Below are 25,607 nucleotides of genomic sequence, written 5' to 3'. Positions count from 1 at the left end.
TTACAGGATAACATTTAAATGTAAAACAGTTTAAAGTAATACTATAATATACAGGAAATATAAAAGCAGTACATTGTAAAATACATAACACTAAACACCGACAATCCTATTTAATGTGTTTGTGAGATGTCATAGTGATGAATGTCGGAGACCCCTAAACTATATGGTATTGCGTCAATTACAACAAGCTATGTACCTACACTATCTTTATTTTTGCTTAAATGCCCCATTGCTGATTACCTGGGATGTAACGATATGAAAATGATGGTTGTTGTGACCAGAATTATTACGGTTATTATTATCGCCGTAGTGTTGAATGTGCTCCAAAGTACTTATACACATACTGAAATAGGTCTGGGCTGATGACAACTTTTATTGTGACTCTTTACGTGACGTCACCCGAGGTCACTTCCTGTTGAACCCCTCCGACACTGCGGAGTATATACAGATCAATTTGTTCAAAGACATCAAAGCCTATCTGTTCAATGTGGATACTGTATCTTAGTTGTTTAGGAAAGTAATGTGTTTGTACATGTTTAGATTGGGGTATGACATTTTTTAATGGGGAAAGACATTAATGTGTATTGTTTTCATTTTAGAATTTAACCTAGCAAGCTAACAATAGTCGGTCCATCATTTTATCAATGTGTGGTTATCAATCACGGTATTTTGGTCATTTTTATTAAGTATGGTAATACTGGTGTTGGTAAATATGGTAATACTGGTATAATGGTAATACTAACCATTGGGAAATATTACAGTTTATGTAAGCAGCTACTGTAATTGATGCAAAGAGGGACAGCTCTTGCAGCCCATGGGGTGGTATAGCTCGGTTGGTAGAGAGCCTGTGCCAGCGATTTAAGGGTTGCAGGTTCGATCCCCACTTCCGCCATTCTGGTCACTGCCATTGTGTCCTTGGGCAGGACACTTTATCCACATGGTCCCAGTGCCGACTACATTGTTTTAAATGTAACGTAGATATTGGGTTTCACTATGTAAAAGCGCTTTGTGTCACTAGAGAAAAGCGCTATATAAATATAATTCACTTCACAATTCACTTTTGTAACAACGCATACACATGGCGATTAAATGAGGCTCGCAAAGTTATTGAGTTCATTTTCATTTATCGTTCAATTAATTTGACTTGTCAAATATTGGCCCAGGTCTACACTGCAATTTTTTTGACCAAGTTATTTAAAGGGGCAGCATGGTGAAACAGGGGTTAGTGCATGCGCCTCACAATACGAAGGTCCTGAGTTCAATCCCGGGCTCGGGATCTTTCTGTGTTGAGTTTGCATGTTCTCCCCGTGACTGGGTGGGTTCCCTCCGGGTACTCCGGCTTCCTCCCACTTCCAAAGACATGCACCTGGGGATAGGTTGATTAGAAACACTAAAATGGCCCTAGTGTGTGAATGTGAGTGTGAATATTGTCTGTCTATCTGTGTTGGCCCTGCATTGAGGTGGCGACTTGTCCAGGGTGTACTCCGCCTTCCGCCCGAATGCAGCTGAGATAGGCTCCAGCATCCCCCGCGACCCCAAAAAGGGACAAGCGGTAGAAAATGGATGGATGGAAGTCATTTAAAAAAATCAATAAATAAAACTAATAGATACACTGTTACAAAACTCACTATTTTGTGTTTTTTTTTTTTACTTCTACTTCACTTCTAGGGGTTTTAGTCTTAGTTTTAAAGGCTAAGATTTAATGTTTTAAATATTGGTTTGTAATGTAATCCTTGAAGATTTTTTTTTAAATGAAAAGTGCGTACAAAATACACTATTTCTGGTGAACCACTCTGTTCAGTGGTTTCTTGTAAGCACTGTACAATTACACCCATAAAATACATCTGTCTCGTAATCTTCAATCACTCTGAGCTAAGAGAGCTCAGCTTATGGGTTCAATGTGCACAATTGAATACAATAGCTTAGTTGCTCAGAACGCAAATGTTTGTATAAATTTAGATTGGTTTATGTCTTTTCTCAGTGGGGAAAGACGTTAATCATTTGTTTTCTTGTTATCATTTAAGCTAGCAAGCTGGCGCCAGTCAGTGTGAAGGTGCAGTTATCAATCTCGGTTTTCCGATCATTTTTATTTCAAAACTGTAATACTAATCGTCGGGAGTTTTACCGTGATTGTCATGAAATACCCTTTATCGTTACATCCTTACTGCTTATCTATTTTTATGCCTTAAAACTGCGCTCCAGCATAAGCTTAATCATACAAATGTCAAATTGTCCAAATTACAATGATTGATACCATTCTTAATGAACAGATATTAATCAATCAATTATTTATTATTCTTCCTTGTGTCAGCTAAGCTGGGGTCCATATTTAAACGGCATTGATGATGTATAAGTTTAAATGCACTGTAACTGATGAACTACTTCAGATAACTGCCATTCAGGTAAATGTAGGCCTTCATGCCTCTGTGATTCTTGTGCAACACACACAAACACACCACTGGGATTGCTAAGTAAATGATGTTTCCAACTGAGTGAACACAAATTAAAAAGGTTTGGTTTTTTTTCGTAGTCAAGTGAGTCTTAGACTGGGGGTTTAAGGATGTTTGCTAGTTATGTGCAGGCTGCTGTATTTTGACTATGACAAGAGTAAAACACATTTACACTGTTTGCTTTAAGACTTCAATGTATTTGTCGTTCGATGACCTTTTTCATGTAATTTGTGTTGTTGGCCATGACACATGTCCTTTATGAATGCTGTGGGGGAGAAAAAACTGGGGGGGGGGAGGAAGACAATTGGGATTAGAAATGCTGTACACATAATTCAATCTTCATTTTTTACTTTTTTTAATATCAGAAACAAGATTTTAGATTGGGAAGGGGTCAGCTGCAGGATTCGCTGCTCATTGGAAAAAAAGCTAGATTTGTCGCCGACCGCTATTTAATAATAATAATAATGGATTACATTTTATATTGCGCATTCTATTATTAGATACTCAAAGTGCTCACAGAGAAGTGGGAACCCATCATTCATTCACACCTGGTGGTGGTAAGCTACATTTGTAGGGTAGACTGACGGAAGCGAGGCTGCCAGTTTGCGCCTACTTCCCCTCCCACCACCACCATTTATATAAAAGAGTGTCGATCAATAGATGGCAATCACACTTAACAGATACATGTGGACTGCAAGATGACGCTAGCAAGCAAGCCCAAAACTTTGATGTTTCATTGAGAATATAAAGCATTACAGTCTATGCTCAAAAATCAGTTAAATGTTTTAGTTTAACTTTAGTAAGGCAGGAAACTACACCGCTTGATGGATTATTACTTTAACTTAAATTGTCGGCACACTACGGCTACAGCAGTCATACGTACTTCAACATACCTGTTATATTATGTCGTGTGTATAAGGAATTTAAAAGGGCACCTCATCGGGAAAAAAATATATTATCTGGCGTTTTGTTTTGCTATACTTTCCAAAACCAACTTTTCTTCCCTATTTGGTACCTGCTGATCTGTATTTGGGATCTGCTTAAGTCCAGAAAAGTTGCGTGTGTCTACCATTGTAGTCCGCACCGATGTCGTAGTCAATAAGCTCCTTTTTCTTTATCCTCTTATTTTGGGGCATTCATCCTCCGGTGTTGCCAATTCTAATACAAGATAGTGGACAGTTTTAACATAAGATGACATTTTTGATGTTAAGTTTAGTTCCAGTTTATATTGAACATGCAAAAAATACAATGTAAGGCATCACACAATTCCAGTTGTTTTTATTACAGCACGGGGCGGTATAGCTCGGTTGGTAGAGTGGCCGTGCCAGCAACTTGAGGGTTGCAGGTTCGATTCCTGCTTCCGCCATCCTAGTCACTGCCATTGTGTCCTAGACACTTTACCCACCTGCTCCCAGTGCCACCCACACTGGTTTAAAATGTAACTTAGATATTGGGTTTCACTATGTAAAGTGCTTTGAGTCACTAGAGAAAAGCGCTATATAAATATAATTCACAAAAGGAGTGGGAAAAAGCAGAGCCTTTTTAATCCTACCCCTTTTCGATAGTACGTTATTGATTATTTCAGGAGAGTTCCCTAAGGAAAATTTCAATTCCAGCAGCAGTCGACAGAAATTAAGATCCACTTTAAAAAGTATAGCAATTTTATCCAATTTCCTTGTTCTCTGTAACAGAACAGTGAACAAATACGTAATAAATAAATAATATACCATAGTAAACAAACAAATATTAAAAACATAAATAATCCTTGTCTTAATAAAAAAAAAGGTTGAAGATGTTCATCAGAATTCTTGTTCTGGTGTACTTTGTGAACTCTTGTAGTTTGAACAATCTCTTAAACTGAATCATATTGGTGCTCCGTTGGATTTCTTTGGTTAATCCGCTGTATAATTTAATTCCACACAAGTGTTGTACGAACATACAAACGTTTTAAGTTAGATTTTCCTCTAAGGTTATATTTCTCCTCTGAGTGGAGCCACTCAAATAAGACCAGCCACAAAACGGCCCATCTTGAAGAGACAGTCAGAAAGCGGCTCGAAGATGATCCGTAAAACATAATTTATGCAACATGTTGACCAAAGAACCACCATTACATGTTATGTAGACCACAAGGTAGTGTTTTACATGTAAAAATGTTTTGTATGGATATATACCTGAATAGACCCGCTCATTGGCAGTGCGCCTTATAATCTGGTGCGCCCTATGGTCCGGAAAATACAGTAGCTATTTGTGCCTCATTTCGGTGCTAGATGGCCATCTACAACAAGTGCTTGGCCATGATGATATTGTGCAAGTAGCGTCTTGTAAGTAATATAGCTTCGTGACAGAAGCACATTGAGTCTGAAGCTCAATTTTAAATGTAAATGTTTCTTTACTGTCAGACTTAAATACATTACCTGATTCAATTTGCATACCGTACACAGCCTCAGTCACTTACTCACCTTGAAATCGTTTCCGTCTCCCTCTCTCTCAATAGCTACTTTCGAACGTAATAACCAATGCAGCAGTTTTACATCAGTTAGAAGCACTAAACGTCAGTTTCGCTTATTGTTCGATTAATCAGCCGGCCCTAGCGAGGACAAACAGGTGTGTGCGGCGTGTGACAAATAAACAGTACACCAGATTAAACAGGGCAGATCTACTTTTCATCATTGGGCTGCACAAAAAAATAAGAAATTGCGACAAACAAATTTCTAACGACAGCAGTCTCTTCATATTATTCACTAAACTTTAATCTAAAACAAATGCAGCCATTTTACTTAAGGACTCATGTTGCATTGTCATTGGCATGACAACCCTTTATACGTTCTCCTCGTGCCCCAGCGAGGTTTGTCAGCCCGGGTGATTTAGCACTGTTGCCCTGATTCTACCCGCCCTCGGCTTACACTGTCGGCAAAGTCAGCTGGCTAGCATTCATCAGCTCGCGGGAGGAGCAATACCATTAATTAATTAACTTTTCTTTTGACGTGTCTATATTATGCATTATGTGCATGAATGTACTGTTCAGTAAGCAAGCAAGCATGCCATATTTTTGACTTAGACCGGTTATAGGGCTGGGCAATATGGCCTTTTATTAATATCTCAATATTTTTAGGCCATGTCACGATACACGATATATATCTCCATATTTTGCCTTAGCCTTGAATGAACACTTGATGCAAATAATCACAGCAGTATGATGATTCTGTGTCTACATTAAAACATTCTTCTTCATACTGCATTAATATATGCTCATTTTAAACTCTCATGCAGAGAGGGAAATCACAACTAAGTGAAGTTACCAAAAGTGTATTTATTAAACAGTTATTAAGCAGTGGCACAAACATTCATGTCATTTCCAAAACAGAAAGTGCAAGATTGTCAGAGACTTTTCAAAACAAGCTATGAGTGCACTTTTGTGCATGATGTCACTAAGATGACATATCAAAACAACACTAAATTAAAGTGCACTTTTTGTACAGAACCCCACAACAATAGTTTAAAACAAATAAAGTGCACTTTTGTGCATGATGTCACACAAAATATTTCAATAAATGTGAAATAAAAATGAGCTGCATAATAGGCAATCAAATAGTGTATGTCCTTCACTATGTGGTAGGTTCCTGCGGACGTTATCTCCTTCTGTTATAGACTTCATATGGTGCTTATGTGGAAATGGTTGCTTGGGCATTTTGTTGGTGTGACACCAAACGGAGATGTTGACATGCAGAGTTTCAATCATTCTTCATTCTTTAGCGGGATACTTTTCAAATGATGCTACACATTACGGGACGGCGTGGCGCAGTGGAAGAATGGCCGTGCGCAACCCGAGGGTTCCTGGTTCAATCCCCACCTAGTATCAACCTCTTCACGTCCGTTGTGTCCTGAGCAAGACACTTCACCCTTGCTCCTGATGGGTGCTGGTTAGCGCTTTGCATGGCAGCTCCCTCCATCAGTGTGTGAATGTGTGTGTGAATGGGTAAATGTGGTAGTATCAAAGCGCTTGGAGTACCTAGAAGGTAGAAAAGCGCTATACAAGTATAACCCATTTATTTATTAGCAGTGCTGCTACTTTTTGTAGAAATGCTTTTGCTGCATACTAGACATATTACGGTTGACTGTTCTACATCTTCCCACTTGAAGCCGAAACACCGCCAGATTATGGACCCCGTGCTGTTTTTCTTGGAATTAGTTCTTCCTTCATTTGTTACCTTCTTTCTCTCATATTACCACTCGCACCTGTCCGCTATCATCACAGCTAATGCTACCCACCGCCGCTACCTCTCTGCTCCGCGAGGGCTTATGACCGTGCAGTATGTGACGTATGTAAGAAGGTGCACTTGTTTTAAGTCTTTGTGAGTAGAGACAAGGAAGAGTGAGAAACGCCTGTAGTGTAATCACAATATTGTCATTTTCTGTATCACACAGAGAAAAGCCCAGCTTTAATGGGTTATATTCAGTCATTCTATAAACTTCTGTCAAGGAAGCTCAGATTTAAGATTTCAATTTATAGTCTGCTTCAAAATACAATGGTTTCTTGCCAACCATGCACCTAATTGAAAAATTCCCTTGTTTTTTTATGGTAAAATTGCATCAAACAGACAATGTGGTGAAAAGATAATTGCCATGGATTAGTTCCTTTGTTCTCTGTGCAGTCATATCATGAATCAGTGGCAGACAAAGGATGAAATCAGAGATGCGGAGAGCAAAATAAAACCGAAGAGAATATAGAATAACGAAACATAAGACGTGGAATGCTGACAGCATTGCCGACAGGCGGAAAAATGGCGCCTGACTGCAATTCATTTTGTGTCTGTGTCCTCATCTCACTTTTCTGGACTCCATCTTTGTCTCTCGGCGCCTGACTGCAATTCATTTTGTGTCTGTGTCCTCATCTCACTTTTCTGGACTCCATCTTTGTCTCTCGCCACGCTCTGTGTGCTGACTCGCCTTTTTTCTTGAACCTTCTTTCCTTTATGATTTTTGTTTCTACTTTTCCATTTACATCCTCTGCCTTCCCCTGCCCCCGCCACCTCCTCACCCCCCGAGCTCTTTACATACACACTCATCCTTCAGCTATGATGGATCAGTCTGCAACACTCGATGAACGCAGCTACACAGGATGTGTGTGTGTGTGTGTGTGTGTGTGTGTGTGTGTGTGTGTGTGTGTGTGTGTCTGTGTGTGTGTCTGTGTGAGTGAGTGAGTGAGAGACTGTGTTAATATCACACACACTGACTGCGAGCTGCGTTAGCATGTGCGTATCCGTGTCGGTGATGACCGATTATCGGCTCCGACACTCTGGCTGGTGTTATGAATGAATGTGCATGTGCAGCATGTGGCCACATCACTCTAGCCTGTGCTGGCTCGCAGCTATGCCGTATGCCTGTGTGTGTGAATGAGTGTGACTTCAAGCGGCGTGTATAGTAACATGGTTGCTTCATGTGCAACCAATCCTTCGCCACGCATGACATGCCTCCCAAGCCCTTCATTAACTAAACATGACCCTTAAGAGCACGATTAGCCTGATTTCAAGACAGGATGTCGGAAGCCATCAACTGAGGGGGGGTGGAGGGGGGGGGGGGGGGGGTCCATTACTGTAATTGCATTGAGGAAAGGGAGGAAGGAGAGAGTATGGGAAGAAAGGATGCATAGATGGATAAAAAAGGAAGAAAATGAGTAGGATGGAGGGAGGTAGTTAGGAGGCGGAGGGCTGTCAGTGATGCTAAGAGGAAGTGAGAGAGCGCGGGCGAGAGTAGGGGGAGTCAGATGATGGTATGAACAGATAGCCTATATAAATCCATAGTTCCTTCCCATACAAACCCCCTGTGTCTGCCTGCACAGTTGGTATGGTCCTCCGACAATAAAACCACCTCCAGTGAGTCTCGATGTGGCACTTGCACTCGCTTTTCCGGGGGTTGACAGTCAATGGCCTGCATTCAAATGCTGAAAGGGCTGCAGAGGTACCGCCATGCCGGCCAGACAGAGCACTGGGAACACGCCCCAGAATGGCGTCCACTGTCGCCGCCGCCCTGGCACAGAAAGACACGGAAGATGGTCACGCAGTAGGGCGGCACGGGTCTTTCTGTGCGGTCAAAGACCAGAAACAACAGACAGGGAAATGAAACATTTAAGAAAAAAAAAAATGTCTGTATCCCCATTTGGCCTCTCGTCCGTCTGCCAGGCAGCCACTGAGCATGAGTGAGTATAACCCACACTCTCAGACAGGTATCTGCTTTGTCTTCCCACTTCTCACCTGTCCATCTTCTTTCCTCTTTGCACAGACTATATGGTTTGTTCATTGGTATATGAAGAATAATGTTCAATGTCTCTGACATTTATTGATTATTTTAATTGGCATAAAATTGAACATATATGTGACTGCATGTGTAGGCTTGAGTGTATATTTTGCAACATAAAAAGTGCCAGGTTCGGGGTTTTCTTTTGAGTGCGCTGGTCAGCTCTTTGTGTCATGGCAATTGAGGACAAAAAACCTCATGCACCCACTGTCATGATGCCACGCACATAGTATATATAAAGAGGCCTTCCCTTTATTCATGCTGTGCACATATATGCGGATATCCCTGCAAGACATTTCAAATTTAAGTGGTAATCATGTGGCATGATCTAAAAGGGAAAAATATATATAGGCCACATTTAGGTGCGGAATACCTTATCTAGAAAAAAGGGCCCGCATGTGCTGATGCAGTGTCAAGGTGTGAGGACAAACGGTTAACACAAATCATGGCTTTTCTCTCAGGCGTCCTCAGATGAGCTTCAGTTGTTACATATAAATTGTTGAAACATCAAATATTCACAATTCTTATCTTTGCAAAAAATGAATACAATGACAGAAGTTCCTTCAGCTATATATTTAATTGATGACTTAAACCTGGTTAACCCTTTGTTTGACCATCGTTACATCTTTATCCAGCTTTTAACACGTTCGCTGTGGTTGTCATACTGTTCTTTTAGAAGCTTCTTATGGTCAGGCGGCAGCAAGTGTATTTGGTTGCACAATGTAAGGGTGGGGCATCCAGAAAAACTACGTCTTTAGGTACACTTATATTGCCTTGATTATTTGATAATTACTATTCCATATTATATCTAATGGTTTTCATTTTTTCCCTGTGTTCCGTTTTCGAACTCACACTCGCAGTATTTGGCAGTTTTGTCCGAACACGAGGAGGAATTGAGGCATCAGCAGAGTTGTAGAATAAACATAGTTACCACATTTAAAATGTCATTTTGTACTTAAGTAATGAATAGAATTTTATTAAAAAATCTGCCTTGTCATTTTTCCTCAATATGTTCGAAAACATCTTTTCACCTTACCGCACATCATACAGTCCCCTTGGTAGACAATGAGCAAATTTTTTTTTTTTTCCAACTGAAATTTAATTATTTGTTTAACTTGTCATACAATAGCATTTCCAGTGTATGCTTGCCAAGTAATCGAGGCAAAAGAAGACTTTATTTTTCCAAACGAATAGGATTTGTACATCAAAACCAATGGTGCTTTTTTTGGCCACCACTAAAGGCTACATAGTATGGTCAAAGTACATTTGGCACACAAAAATGTAGACACGGCAGAGTCTTTGGCAGCGCAAACTGAGCTGGCAACAAAACAACTTCACTGAAAAATCGTTGCTTCTTATTGTATTTCATTTGGAGCAAAAATGCAATGTCACGGCTTTATCCACCCACCTAGTCTTTCCGAGGGATGCGTTTTTCCCTTCAATGATTACTATTAACATAGTAATCATTCTTTGTCTGCTCATATTAACATATTAACATGAGCAGACAAAGAAAATTATTAATGCTATCAAATGATTAATTTGCAAAATGGATTAATCTCACTTTTGAATTTGGATTAACTGTAGAGATGTCCGATAATATTGGACTGCCGATATTATCGGCCGATAAATGCTTTAAAATGTGATATCGGAAATTATCGGTATCTCTTTCAAAAAGTAAAATGTATTACTTTTTAAAACGCCTCTGTACGGAGTGGTACACGGACGAAGGGAGAAGTACAGAGCGCCAATATACCTTAAAGTGACTGCCTTTGCGTGCCGGCCCAATCACGTAATATCTACGGTTTTTCATGAAAACAAGCGAATACAAGGCATACTTGGTCAACAGCCATACAGGTCACACTGAGGGTGGCCGTATAAACAACTTTAACACTGTTGCAAATATGCACCACACTGTGAACCCACACCAAACAAGAATGACAAACACATTACGGGAGAACATTTGTACCGTAACACAACATAAACACAACAGAACAAATACCCAGGACCCCTTGCAGCACTAACTCTTCTAGGACGCTACAATATACAACCCGCCCACCTCAACCTCCTCATACTCTCAGGGAGAGCATGTCCCAAATTCCAAGCTGCTGTTTTGAGGCATGTTAAAAATAATAATGCACATTGTGACTCTAATAGTAAATGTGGCAGTGCCATGTTGGCATTTTTCCCCATAACTTGAGTTGATTTATTTTGGAAAACATTGTTACATTGTTTAATGCATCCAGCGGGGTATCACAACATAATTATGCATAATAATGTGTTAATCCCACGACTGTATACATCAGTATCGGTTGATATCGGAATCGGTAATTAAGAGTTGGACAATATCGGATATTGGGAAAAGAGCCATTATCAGGCATCTCTATTAATTGTGATTAATCATAGTGAATAACTTGTTTACAAAATTCAAATTAACCAAAAAAAAAGCCAAATTATATGACATGCAAATTTATCATCAAAATTTCATACACAAACATTTAAAAACATTTTTTACTTCCAGATTTCTGAAATGTCTGCAAAAAACACGGAAATACCTGTTTTTAAACATTCACTTTTTGCACCTGAATAACACTTAAGCGTTTTTTTTATTGAAATATTGTAGCATGTAAGGACGGGAGTCGAAGGAGGAGTGTCAAAAATGTAGCTAATTGTTTTAATGACATTCAGACTTAGTTTTCTTACCAGCAATCGAGCCGTATCTATACATCCGCGGCTTCTCAGCAGAACAACACCGGAAATGTGTCTCATGAATACCCGTCCGACCTGAACACTCCAGTAATAACAATTGTTTCATGGGTGAATTATGTAAACCCACAACAATATCAAAAAAATAGGATCCAAACAAAATCTGTTGAACGCTTGCCTCAGCTGCAGGTACTCGCTGTTCTGATTGCCTAAACGCTGCTGCTTGCCTAAACGCTGCACCTGTTAGCATAAATGGTAAATGGGTTATACTTGTATAGCACTTTTGTACCTTCAAGATACTCAAAGCGCTTTGACACTATTTCCACATTCACGCACACATTCACACACTGATGGCGGGAGCTGCCATGCAAGGCCCTAACCACGAGCAAGGATGAAGTGTCTTGCTCAAGGACACAACGAACGTGACGAGGTTGGTAAAAGGCAGGGATTGAACCAGGAACTCTCAGGTTGCTGGCACGGCCACTCTCCCAACGGTGCCACCTCATCCCATCATTGAGCTAACTTATTTGTTGTCGCCTGCGTTGGCTCTCAGAGCCACATTGTTGACGGCTTTCTACATAGCTGTTAATCTTATTTGGAATATTACAATGAGTTACGAACTAGTTGTAGTTCTAGAGCATTTATTAGTAGCCAGCAAAATGTTATATTTTTGATGTGACCGATGTAAACCGAGGTCACAACAGAGGAAGTATATTACCCAAAGGGGCGTGGCTATAGGATAGAGTCTCCAAATGGAAAACGTTTTTTGAGTTTTTTGCATGTAAGTTATAGGATTTTAAATTACATTTTCAACGATAATAATGCTAGTAAATTGAAAAACTAAAAAAACTAAATTCTGTGGTACATTACATGAGACATGTAAGTGTCAAAAAGACAGCCAAATGAGGTTAGTGGATAAGAATAAATCTAAAGGTAAAATATATAGTGTAGAAATGCACCTTATAGCAGGAAAAATAGTCTTGATTTAAAATATTTGCTCTTGGTTTAGAAATTTTCCTTTTTTCCGTCAGTTTTACTTCTTTTTTCGCTAAGGGTGCGGACATGCCTGTACCTGAAGTGAATGTACATTATTTATTTGCTCAAAGTCGGATACAATTATTATTTAAAGTCCTGTCAGGGTTTATTTTGAAACACAATCTAGTTTGGTTATGCACTGACCTGATCACTGAACCCGCACCGACTTTCATATAACCGTTCGCAGTTAAGGTAAAGAAGCTCAAAATAAAATAATTTTAAAAGTAATTGCAGGGAAATCTAAATAAACTGTGTGATTAATCGGCAAGTAAACATGATGAATGCAATATTTTTTGTGATTAATCACATGAGTTAACCCATTTTTTTTGGATAGCCTTAATAAATATACACTTAAGTGTTTCCAACAGGGCTACAATCTTATTTGTGGCGGTGATTTATAAGTAGGAATGCAAGGATATGAACATTTCTAAATTATGGTTATCATTATTGTCACCATGTTGAATATGCTTGTATATGTACTTATACACAAACTGAAAAATGTCAATACTTTGCAAAAGTTAATTTATGTCGGCAATTCAACTTCAAATGTTAACAATGGGCCTGGCGGACTCTAAATATGTGATATAAACGCATTACATACAACGTGAGATATTTCAAGCCTTTTTTGTAATAATTTTGATGATCTTGGTTTCGTTAAAAAAAAAAAAAAATGAAATTTTGAATTTGAGGTTTTCATAAACTGTTAGACATAACCATCAAATTGTATCAAAAGTAGGTTCGAAATATCTTGAGTTGCACGTTATGAACCTATGTCATGTATTAGTTTCACCTTGTAAATCTAAGTGCTGGAATAAACGAACCTTTGCACAATATTCAGATCGTTTTAGTTTCACCTGTGTTTTCCTTTTTCAGAAGAAACATTAACATTTCCTGACTCTAGTCTGCACATTTGCAGTAATATGGTAAAGTCTTTTGCATGAGCAGAGAGCTGTATGAAGGATCATAATAGTTTAAACATTTTGATGTATTTTTAAGTGCACAACTTAAGAAAAAAGCTATTTGAAATCAAATAAAACTTAAGTACACTTTTTTTACAAGCTGTTTGGTGAGTTCTTAGATAACCTCGGCACCCCAGGGAATTGCTTGTGTTTTCCTAACAGTTAATTTGCCCCATGTGAAGATCCATAAACGGACGCTCCGTGTATGAATCTTCACATCTCTCTGGACCTCTCTGTCTTAAAACAGAGTTCAGCACAGAATGTAGGTTCAATGTGCACACCTGAATAGTTTAGGTGCTTTCATACAAGTTTATATTGGGTCATGCCGGTCCTGTCTTGTATTCAAGTTGGCATGTAATCTGACCAGCGATTAGGACGCTGGCCAGCGATTAGTGTGCTTGCATGTTTCTCCAGGAAATGAGCAGTATCACTGGTCTCAGTTTTTCAAATTGCAGTTTAACGATAATTTTAATTTGAAACTGTAATACTAACCACTGACAGTTGTATCCCTTTTTTATCAATAATACCTGTAATTGTTACATCAACAGGAATTGATTAACTTGGACCCCGTCTTAAACAAGTTGAAAAACGTATTTGGGTGTTGCCATTTAGTGGTCAATTGTACGGAATATGTACTGTGCAATCTACCAATAAAAATCTCAATCAATCAATCAAAAAAAAACCTAGTTGCTAGAGAAATCATCATGACAAAAAAAATCTAATTTGGATGATTGGGCATGACATATTTGTAAAAAGTGAAGAAAAGCAGATGAAATATGTTTAATCCTATAAATGAACTTTCTTCTGTCCCTTTTTTTTCAAGTTTTTTAAATGTCACAAACAAAACTAAACCGATCACGAGTGCCTTAAGGAAGGGCCCACAGCAGGACTCGCTGTTTGTTAGAAACAATAATACCTTCTTTCATTTCAAAGCTTTAAAAAGAATCCACTAAAGTTGATTTAAAAACAATAAAGAGTATCTACGGGTGTCTGTTAACTTACTAAGTGTATTGAAAAAGTCGCCCTTTTGACAACACTGATTCCTCATGCTCTGTCTTCTTATTCTCTGGCAGACCAGGTGGGTTATGTTAATACCATGAATTGATTAACGTGTACTTATTTAAACAAGTTGAAAAAATTATTCGGGTGTTACCATTTAGTGGTTAATTGTACGGAATATGTACTGTGCAAACTACTAATCAAGGTTTCAATCAATCTATCAATAAGCAAGGGCAAGCAGGTAGCGTCCATTCAATTGTGGTTGTGCAAAGTTGTAAGGACCGCTATCAATATGGTGACCCACTGCAAAAAATAATGTATAAAAAACCATGACTTACCCATTTTCATAAGCTAAAGAGGAGCTAGGTGTTATTCTCACGGGAACAAGGTCCCAGGACCTAATCACATTTTGTATTTACAGGTTCAAACTGGTAAAATATTAGTGAAATATAACCTACGCGCATGCACACAATTTTATTTTGAAAATGCTAAACTATCACCCTGCACATATTTGGATTGAATCAGCATTCAACCTTCCACTGTGACTTGCAAATACAAATTATACAAGATAGCTTTCCTTTGTTTTATATTTCTATGTTTGTACAATTTCTTTTAAAAATAAATGATTCTGGAAAATCTCACAGATATGAATCCAATGGGCAGCATGGTGACGCTTATTGCAAAATAGTTTAAATTCAATTAAAATGAATTGCACCATAAGAATGAGTTTATTTCAGGTATTTTAAGACCCTATTTATTCATGAAAGTGCAAATCAAAGCTCTTATTTTCCGACAACACCCAATTCGGAATGTCTTTTCCAGTTTTAGTGATGACGCAGCATGCATCATCATTTAGTCAGCCCCTATTCAAAGTTCATTCAGTCACCTTTACATCATCCGCTTAATTCCTCCAGTGTAGTTTCATCTTTAAGGGTTGTGCAGGAATAAAGGGCATGGAAAAGAGGAATGCAATGATTGGTGATAAATAAAAAATGGGACTCGTGTAAGAAAAATCAGCCAGCAGGTGGCTTTTGTATGCGACACAAGAGAGGTGATGAGGAAGGAAATAGGGAATCCAGAGCACTCATTTTCCCTGTCAGCGCGCATCATCGCTTGCAGGCTTTAAGAATAGCTTCTATATTCCTATTGGCAACTAAGACAGTCCTGTTTGCCCCAGACAGAGTACCAATTAGCACCAAAAATGTCACAATTATTAAAGGAATATGCTATAATCTGACAGAAACAAGACAATGGGCTCCTCCATTACGGAGACTTTCGGTTACAGTACAATACCTCAGAAAAATACCACCTTCCTCAGGGCGTTTGAGGATGAGGACCAACTTGCTGCAAATGTATTGATCTCAATGGTGGCAAAGCTAAACGAATAAAGGCAAATTCATGCAAACGCCTTCTAGACACCAACATGTCGGTTTCTGTGTCCTCAATTTTACGCAGCTGAAATCGACAAAAGATTACAGACCAATGTTTACAAACTACATAGTTTTTTTTAGTAATGGAAATATTGGAGATTAAAAGTTCAATTAAGTTTGACCTTTATAAGAAAGATGAGATCTGAATGATGAATTGCAACACTTCTCATCATGGTGAGCCTGCGTCCTTTGTCATGTTTAAAGCAAATTTAGTCATTTGTGCCTTCCAAGTGGCGACTTCCTCAAATGGTATTTTTTATTTTATAGCTGTCTGTTGATCGAGATATGAATCATTCCTTATAATGCCAGTAATTGGTGATCAGTAACACATAAAAATCACTTTTAAATGAGTCCTCAGCCTGATGGAGTCATTTTGTGACTGATTGGGTGTTAGAATGAGTAATTGACTACATTGCCTTGTTTGCGGCATAATAAGCATTGATTGTCAATTTTTGGGTATTATTTTTAATGAGATGGTACAATCGCTTTTGGAATGACCGTGTTGTGCTGAGTAAAACACAGACGCCCACTACTCACATTGCTGATGTGCTATTAAAAGTGGCTCTGCTGGGTAGTCCAGAGTTCAATCCTGGTTTCGGGATCTTTCTGTGTGGAGTTTGCATGTTCTCCCCGGGACTGCGTGGGTTCCCTCCGGGTACTCCGGGTTCCTCCCACTTACAAAGACATGCACCTGGGGATAAGTTGATTGGCAACACTAAATGGGCCCTAGCGTGTGAATGTGAGTCTGTCTGTCTGTGTTGGCCCTGCGATGAGGTGGCGACTTGTCCAGGGTGTACCCCGACTTCCGCACGATTGTAGCTGAGATAGGCTCCAGCATCCCCCGCGACCCAAAAGGGGACAATCGGTAGAAAATAAATGGATGGATGGTAAGAGCCAAGTACTGCACTCCATTTTGCCTCAATTGCTTCTATACTTAAGAATTCCACATTACAGACATCATTTTAAACAATTATTGTATTGATTAGAATGACTATCCATTGTTTTCCACAGGACTATTTGTAATGTCAGACACCAACATGTCGTTTTCTGTCTCCTCAATTTGACGCAGCGGAAATCGTCAACAAGATTGTAGAGCAATGTTTACAAACTATGTTGTTTATTTAGTAATTAATATTGGTGAATAAAAGCTCAACCAAGGTCAATTTGTGGCAGCGGTATGTTGTCGGGCAGCACGGTGAAAGAGGGGTTAGTACGTCTGCCTCACCATATGAAGGTCCTGCGCTCAGGATCTTTCTGTGTGGAGTTTGTATGTTCTCCCCGTGACTGCGTGGGTTCCTTCCGGGTACTCCGGCCTCCTCCCACCGCCAAAGACATGCACCTGGGGGTACCTACTCAGTGGCCTAGTGGTGAGATCAGTAGGTTGTGAGTTCAAATCCCGTCGAGTCATACCAAAGACTATAAAAATGGGACCCATTACCTTCCTGCTTGGCACTCAGCATTAAGGGGTGGAATTGGGGGTTAAATCACCATAAATGATTCCCGGGCGCGGCACTGCTGCTGCCCACTGCTCCCCTCACCTCCCAGGGGGTGATCAAGGGTGATGGGTCAAATGCAGAGAATAATTTCGCCACATTTAGTACGTGTGTGACAACCATTGGTACTTTAACTTTAACTTTAATAGGTTGACTGGCAACACTAAATTGGCCCTAGTGTGTGAATGTGAGTGTGAATGTTTTCTATTTATCTGTGTTGGCCCTGTGATGAGGTGGCGACTTGTCCAGGGTGTACCTACCCCGCCTTCCGCAACCCCAAAAGGGACAAGCGGTAGAAAATGAATGGATGGATGACTATCCATTCTTTTCCACAGAACTATTTGTAATTTTAGACACCAACATGTCGGTTTCTGTCTCCTCAGTTTGACGCTGTGGAAATCGTCAACACGATTGTAGAGCAATGTTTACAAACTATATTGTTTATTTAATAATGAAATATTGGTGATTAAAAGCTCAATCAAGGTTAATTTGTGGCGGCGGTGTGTTGTCGAATGGGGTTGGTGTGATTTAATTTGCATTATTGGCTATGAAATATTTGTAAAAAAACAAGAAAAGCAAACTAAATATGTTTAGAACTACAAATTAAGTTTCCCTTGTGGCTTCTTTTTGTGTTTTTTTAAAGATGCAGCAGCTTTTAGAATAGATGAGTGCTTTAATAGATTGATATATTTGTGAGTAAATGATCGAATGGGACACACTGCTCTTATTAATAGTTTGGTGTTTGTTTTTTCTGCATGTTTTTTGTAATGCGTGTCACATCTGCGTCTACTTTAAGCGGCAAGCATACGAGGTCTCACTGCCTGCCATTTTGATGACTCTCAAAGTTCTCAAGATGGCCGCTCCATATGATCCTCCGCATTCGCTGACTTTTCTTGACAGCTTTCTGTGTGCCGCCTCGTACTCAATTTGCATACTGCATGCGTTACATAAGTGCCACTTACCCTCCTCTGATCGCTAAGTTTGGCTTTAAAGCACCAGTAGTGTCGTATATGAACGACTACCATTTTCATGGAGGGAACCAGAGGAGGGGGCCTGGGGGGGGTTTTGCTGCGGAGGCCATTTTGCGGAGATGTCAAAATGGAGGCTGGCTGCTGTCTCATTGCAAAATGACGTAGGAAGAATTAGTATAGCTTAAAGGGCAAATGTTTTTCTGATGGAAACCGTACATTTGACTAATCCCAACACAATCCTGATAAGCAACACCTGCTCTCCTGTAGAGCAAATGATGTCTGGTGAATGTGTCCCTGTACAAGTCTAAACATTTTTTCCGATATATTTTGTCCAGCCGAGCTCCCTCGTTCTCCTCTCTCTGCATTTCTCTCTTTTGCTGACTTCCTGTCTCTGCATAGGGCTTCTTGAAGAACGAGAGGGACAACGCCCTGCTGTCCGCCATCGAGGAATCTCGCCGCAGGGTCAGTGCCTGCCTTCAAGTGTCTCTGATTGCAACTTGGAGCTTTTGACGGCTTACTAACCACAGCTTATTCCAGTTAAAGAAAGTCAGGCGAACGTAAGGCCGGAAGGTCACTTTAATTGTAATAAAAAGCTTAAGCATTACAAAAGGTGTCATTTAACACATTTTAAGTGTCATTTTGGTCCTGTCATGTTTGAATGGACATAACTTTTTTAATTGCTCAGTTCTAACCTAAGTAGCACTTAATAACCCACACACCTTGTTCCTATCGTCTGTTGGCTATGATCTAAATGTCCTCCTGGTGCGAATCTTCAGGGAATGGTTCTGAAATGGCTTCCCTGCTGAGCAGATCTAATAGGCCCTGCCTTTAATTAGTTGCTGTTCCCATTATTACTTTGCTCCCTTTGAGAAGAGGAAAGACATATGTGAACGGTTGGAACAGCAAAAGACTGAAACAAAAGCTCGCTTTACATCTCCCTACATGTAGACAATCTGTACTGTACTAAGGGAAACATGCCTTTTAATGTATCTCAAAAAGTAGAATGGACTATTAGTATTTAATAGAAAGCTTCATGCGATATTTAAAGGCAGCTAATACTCAACATTAAAAAAATGTTTTATGAAGTTGCCTTGATCCACTAATTTCATACAAGTGTTAGCATAATATAATAAGGAGCAAAATTATTGCTGCAGACACTCGCACTAAACGATGTCAAATTTCATGTGTTGCGTTGTCATATCACAGCAGCAAAGCTCTAAAAATGCGTAAAGTGGGAGCTTAGAGATCCCAGCAATAACCAATTTAACTCTGTAAATGGGGGCTCCAGTCCAGATTGGTATCTCCCTGGGCTGCAGATGGGAAGGATTCAATTATTGAATGTTCCCATTATCTCATGTGGAGTCCCAGTGGAGGGTTAAAATAGACAGGTCCTGATGGGGTTTACAAGCTCCACTTAAATTCAAATGTGTGCGTTTATGGGGGGTTGGAATCTTTGGGCGCCTTACGATTCCGTGACGATTCGGTTCAGAATCAGTTCTCGATTCAACACAGTTCTCAATTCAAACCAATTCTCGCAATTTATTATTTGGTACAATTATAATGAAACTTTTTCCAAACAGGTTGCAGGTTAGAAACGCTCATTGTAGTTGCATCGAGATGGCTTAAAAATGGCTTTTAAAAAGTTGATTAAAAAAATTAAAAAATATATATATATGTACATATATATATATGTGTGTGTGTATGTGTATATGTATATATATATATATGTATGTATGTATGTATGTATATGTATATATATGTGTGTGTGTGTGTATATATGTATGTATGTATGTATATATATATATATTTGAACATTATAAATATACTTAGAATCAGGATGAATAAGACCTGCAATTCGGATGTGAATCGATTTTTTGGGTGAATCCATATAGTTTATCTAGCTCTTTATATGCTTTTCATTAAGGGTGTCGTATAAACGTCAATTCTGATTGCGACTGAACATTTGCAATAAAAATGACTGTTGCAACGCATCAATTGGTTCCAGCTGCAATAGCACTTCTCTCTTTAAGGGGAACTGAACTTTTTGGGGAATTTTGTCTATCGTTCACAAAATCATTATGAAAGAAATGAAGACTGATGCATTTTTTTATGCATTCTAAATATTAAATAAATGTGATTAGAAGTCTGCTTACAATGGAGCCTATGGTAGCCGCTCTTTTCTGCTTATAAAGCCCTTTAAAACATCTAAACACCTCCCTTAAGGTTTTCTAGACATGATGTAAGGATATATGTAATTTAGCAACAGGCACATTTAAATTTAATATTTAAGTATTTTGCTCATTTTAAGCATACAGTTACTTAAACATCACTGATTAATAATCACTGCAGATTTCTTGAGAGCCAAAAAACATTCCAAAAAATCATTTAATGTGCAATGTGTGCTGTCAATAGGATGCCGACTGCTAGGATGTTCATATATTCCCAATTTAGATGAAGAATGGCTCATAGTCCTCACGAAGAAATGGGGGGTGGAACCAAGCGTCTTTTCGTATCGTTCTTGCCATTTCCGGGTCTAAATTGGCTGTCATAGTGTATCAGCTTGTCGGATTACATCCTCGCCTTTCTACTTTTCGGGTGAGATGCATGGTTTAGGAGCTAGAATAAATTTGACGAGCGAGGGGACGAGAAAACAGCTGACCACTAGATGATGTAAACATGGGCACAAATGGAAGTGATCACGTCACTACTTTAAATAGTTTTTCTGTGTTAATGCTTATAACAACAATATCACTAATACTTATTTAATATGCAAGTCCCAAAAAGTAAATGGAGTATTGTTGGCGGTTTTTGGATTGTTATTTATTGCGTTTAATAGGCGGAATAGAGGACCTCCCATTGCGGACTCGTATTTACGAGTTAAAATGCATTATACCAAAAACACATTTATCGTCATGTCTTTGTGAAAAGCAAAGTTCCCCCAAAAAGTGCAGCTCCCTTTTCAGTACCTGAACTTGCTCCAGATATAGAAAGCTAACAAACTAAATAGTCGACGAGAGTTGTGTTTGCTCGCAGAGTTGACGCATGAACTCAATACTGACAAAGAGCTATTAAGGCAGCTGTATCCTAAGTGTGTCCAAGGAGCATATTTTTTTTGGTTTGCCGCAAATAGTAGAAATAAAGTTAAACTAAAGAGAACAAAAAATAGGAACAATACAGAAAAAAAATAATGTGGCAATTTTAAATAAAAGTTAATGTATGTGATGTAACTAATAACACAGAGCTTTGTTGTTGTTCAATGTTTTTGGGGGTGGTATAGCTCTGTTGGTAGAGCGGCCGTACCAGCAATTTGATGGTTCCAGGTTCAATCCCCGCTTCCGCCATCCTAGTCACTGCCGTTGTGTCCTTGGGCAAGACACTTTACCCACCTGCTCCCAGTGCCACCCACACTGGTTTAAATGTAACTTAGATATTGGGTTTCACTATGTAAAAGCACTTTGAGTCACTAGAGGAAAGCCCTATATAAATATAATTCACTTCACTAATATATAGAAAGTTTTTTTTCCAGCCTTTTTACAGACTTAAAAACATTTTATATCAAATTGGCTTGCAGCTGAAAAAAAGTGTTCAAGTTTGACGGGTCTTCTAAATGCTAAATTCTCTCAGGCATTTCGAAGCATATTTGTGTACAAATATAAGATTATATCTCATTGATACTACATTAATTTTATTTTTAAAATACGGCAAGGGCCGAGGAAATAAAATGGCCCCCGGACACCACTGGTTATATCATGTACTGCATGTGCGTTTGTTGAATTGAGTTCTTCTACAATTGGATTATTACCAAACATATGATGGCCGCCCGGATCTGAACCCGAGTGGTGTTTTGTTATTGGACTTTTGTGCTCGTCACAATTTGTCCATTACAAACACCATGTTCAAACATAAGGGTGTCCATATGTGCACTTGACACCGGGACACCCTAGGCCGCAGTTCCATGATCGACTTTCTAGTTGTGTCATCGGATTTGCGGCCTTATGTTTTGGACACTCGGGTGAAGAGAGGGGCAGAGCTTTCTACCGATCACCACCTGGTGGTGAGTTGGCTGCGATGGTGGGGGAGGATACCGGACCGACCTGGCAGGCCCAAACACATTGTGAGGGTCTGCTGGGAACGTCTGGCAGAGTCTCCTGTCAGAGAAAGTTTCAATTCCCACCTCCGGAAGAACTTCGAACATGTCACGAGGGAGGTGCTGGACATTGAGTCTGAGTGGACCATGTTCCGCACCTCTATTGTCGAGGCGGCTGATCGGAGCTGTGACCGCAAGGTAGTTGGTGCCTGTCGGGGCGGCAATCCTAAAACCCCTTGTTGGACACCAGCGGTGAGGGATGCCGTCAAGCTGAAGAAGGAGTCCTATCGGGTCCTTTTGGCTCATAGGACTCCGGAGGCAGTGGACAGGTACCGACAGGCCAAGCGGTGTGCGGCTTCAGCGGTTGCTGAGGCAAAAACTCGTACATGGGAGGAGTTCGGGGAAGCCATGGAAAACGACTTCCGGACGGCTTCGAAGCGATTCTGGACCAACGTCCGCCGCCTCAGGAAGGGGAAGCAGTGCACTATCAACACCGTGTATGGTGCGGATGGTGTTTTGCTGACCTCAACTGCGGATGTTGTGGATAGGTGGAAGGAATACGTCGAAGACCTCCTCAATCCCACCAACACGTCTTCCTATGAGGAAGCAGTGCCTGGGGAATCTGTGGTGGACTCTCCTATTTCTGGGGCTGAGGTCGCTGAGGTAGTTAAAAAGCTCCTTGGTGGCAAGGCCCCGGGGGTGGACGAGAGCCGCCCGGAGTTCCTTAAGGCTCTGGATGCTGTGGGGCTGTCTTGGTTGACAAGACTCTGCAGCATCGCGTGGACATCGGGGGCGGTACCTCTGGATTGGCGGACCGGAGTGGTGGTTCCTCTCTTTAAGAAGGGGGACCGGAGAGTGTGTTCCAACTATCGTGGGATCATACTCATCAGCCTTCCCGGTAAGGTTTATTCAGGTGTACTGGAGAGGAGGCTACGCCGGATAGTCGAACCTCGGATTCAGGAGGAACAGTGTGGTTTTCGTCCTGGTCATGGAACTGTGGACCAGCTCTATACTCTCGGCAGGGTTCTTCATCTGGTCAGGATGCCACCCGAACGCCTCCCTAGGGAGGTGTTTAGGGCACGTCCAACCAGTAGGAGGCCACGGGGAAGACCCAGGACACGTTGGGAAGACTATGTCTCCCGGCTGGCCTGGGAACGCCTCGGGATCCCCCGGGAAGAGCTAGACGAAGTGGCTTCCCTGCTTAGGCTGCTGCCCCCGCGACCCGACCTCGGATAAGCGGAAGAAGATGGATGGATGGATGATTACTTTAAACAAGTCTTATCACAGAAGTAATTTACATTTGCAAAACTGGGCCATGTAGAATAAAGAATACAGGATGTACCTGCAAATTATTAAAAGATAGAATGTGGGCTATGGTATTTTTCATGTTTCAGACGTTCATGTTGGCTGAAGAGTACCATCGTGAGTCCATGCTGGTCCAGTGGGAGCAGGTGAAGCAGAGAGTGTTGCACACGCTCCTTGGTGCAGGAGAGGACGCCCTCGACTTTAGTCAAGATGTGGAGGTACGCCACTTGCACCATAAAACCTGCACCTTTATGTGTTGAAGAAAAAATAGATGAAGTGTTGCGTGTCTGTAAAGCAGTTACGTTGAGATGACTTTTAGAATCAAACATGAAGATGATTCCCAAAATAGAATGACACATTCCCCTCTGCTTTTCACTAAAGGAGACAAAAGGAGAAACATCTATTTTTGGTGTGAATATACTTTTGAACATTTATTTGGCATTGAATTAAGAGAACCTCAGTTTTTGCTCTAAATATGTCACATCTGTGAGCACACACTCTAGTTGTGTATTTTTACTTGCACAAAAGATTAAAAACCAAATATGACTGCAGTGTCTGATATGATAAGACACACTGTGATAAAAATGCTTGTTGAATCACTTGGGAAATAGTGTCAACTGAGTTTAGAGTTGCACACAGAACTACTACATTATTTTATAACTGCATCGCTTTTTTCTGAATTTTGCCTATAGTTCACAATCATTATGAGAAAAGAACACACGTCTTCTTTTTTTTAAAAACGATTTTAAAGATGTTAAAGAACTCTTGGAAGATGCGGCTAATGGGAGTCACCGTTGTAGCCTTCAAAGCCCTTTAAAACAACTTCACAACTCTCCAGCAACGATTATATACCCAGTGCAAGTCTATATTAAAGATGTCCAATAATGGATTTTTTGCCCATATCCGATATTCCGATAATGTCCAACTCTTATTTACAGATTCCGATATCAACCGATATATACAGTTGTGGAATTATCACATTATTTATTCATTATTATGCCTATTTTTGTTGTGATGCCCCGCTGGATGCATTAAACAATGTAACAAGGTTTTCCAAAATAAATCAACTCAAGTTATGGAAAAAAATGCCAACATGGCACTGCCATATTTATTATTGAAGTCACAAAGTGCATTATTTTTTTTAACATGCCTCAAAACAGCAGCTTAGAATTTGGGACATGCTCTCCCTGAGAGAGCATGAGGAGGTTGAGGTGGGCAGGGTTGGGGGGGCGGGGTTGAGATGAGTGGAGGTTGGGGGGGGTAGCGGTGGGTGTTTATTGTAGCGTCCCGGAAGTGTTAGTGCTGCAAGGGGTTCTGGGCATTTGTTCTGTAGTGTTTGTGTTGTGTTACGGTGCGGATGTTCTCCCGAAATGTGTTTGTCATTCTTGTTTGGTGTGGGTTCACTGTGTGGCGCATTTTTGTAACAGTGTTAACCTTATTTATACGGCCACCCTCAGTGTGACCTGTATGGCTGTTGACCAAGTATGCATTGCATTCACTTATGTGTGTGAAAAGCCGTAGATATTATGTGATTGGGCCAGCACGCAAAGGCAGTGCCTTTAAGGTTTATTGGCACTCTGTACTTCTCCCTGCTTCCGTGTACCACTCCTAACAGCGGCATTTTAAAAAGTCATAAATTTTACTTTTTGAAACTGATACCGGTAATTTCCGATATTACATTTTAAAGCATTTATCGGCCGATAATATCGGCAGTCCGGTATTATCGGACATCTCTAGTCTATATGTAACGTAGTAACAGACACGGACTGTCTATCTGTGTTGGCCCTGCAATGAGGTGGCAACTTGTCCGCCCGAGTGCTGCTGAAATGGGCTCCGGCACCCCCTGCGACCCCAAAAGGGACAAGCGGTAGAAAATGGATG

The 25,607-nt window shown here is 40.2% G+C and overlaps 1 protein-coding gene across 3 annotated transcripts in view; it reads left to right on the top strand.

Annotated features, from left to right (window-relative positions):
• Nucleotides 1–25,607, top strand: part of nup93 (nucleoporin 93) — a 78,273-nt gene that overhangs the window by 17,471 nt on the left and 35,195 nt on the right. For 2 of the 3 annotated variants that reach the window (XM_061917051.1, XM_061917050.1), the window contains exons 4-5: nt 18,734–18,796; nt 23,816–23,944. In XM_061917051.1, the coding sequence (XP_061773035.1) occupies nt 18,734–18,796; nt 23,816–23,944 (192 nt within the window). Of the gene's footprint in view, nt 1–8,372; nt 8,647–18,733; nt 18,797–23,815; nt 23,945–25,607 lie in introns of those variants that run through there. The other variant, XM_061917052.1, reaches the window with a different exon arrangement.

Source organism: Nerophis ophidion, linkage group LG12, assembly GCF_033978795.1.
Source record: "Nerophis ophidion isolate RoL-2023_Sa linkage group LG12, RoL_Noph_v1.0, whole genome shotgun sequence".
Taxonomy (NCBI): domain Eukaryota; kingdom Metazoa; phylum Chordata; class Actinopteri; order Syngnathiformes; family Syngnathidae; genus Nerophis; species Nerophis ophidion.
Note: the sequence above shows the minus strand (reverse complement) of the source record. Positions and strands in the feature narration are given on the sequence as shown.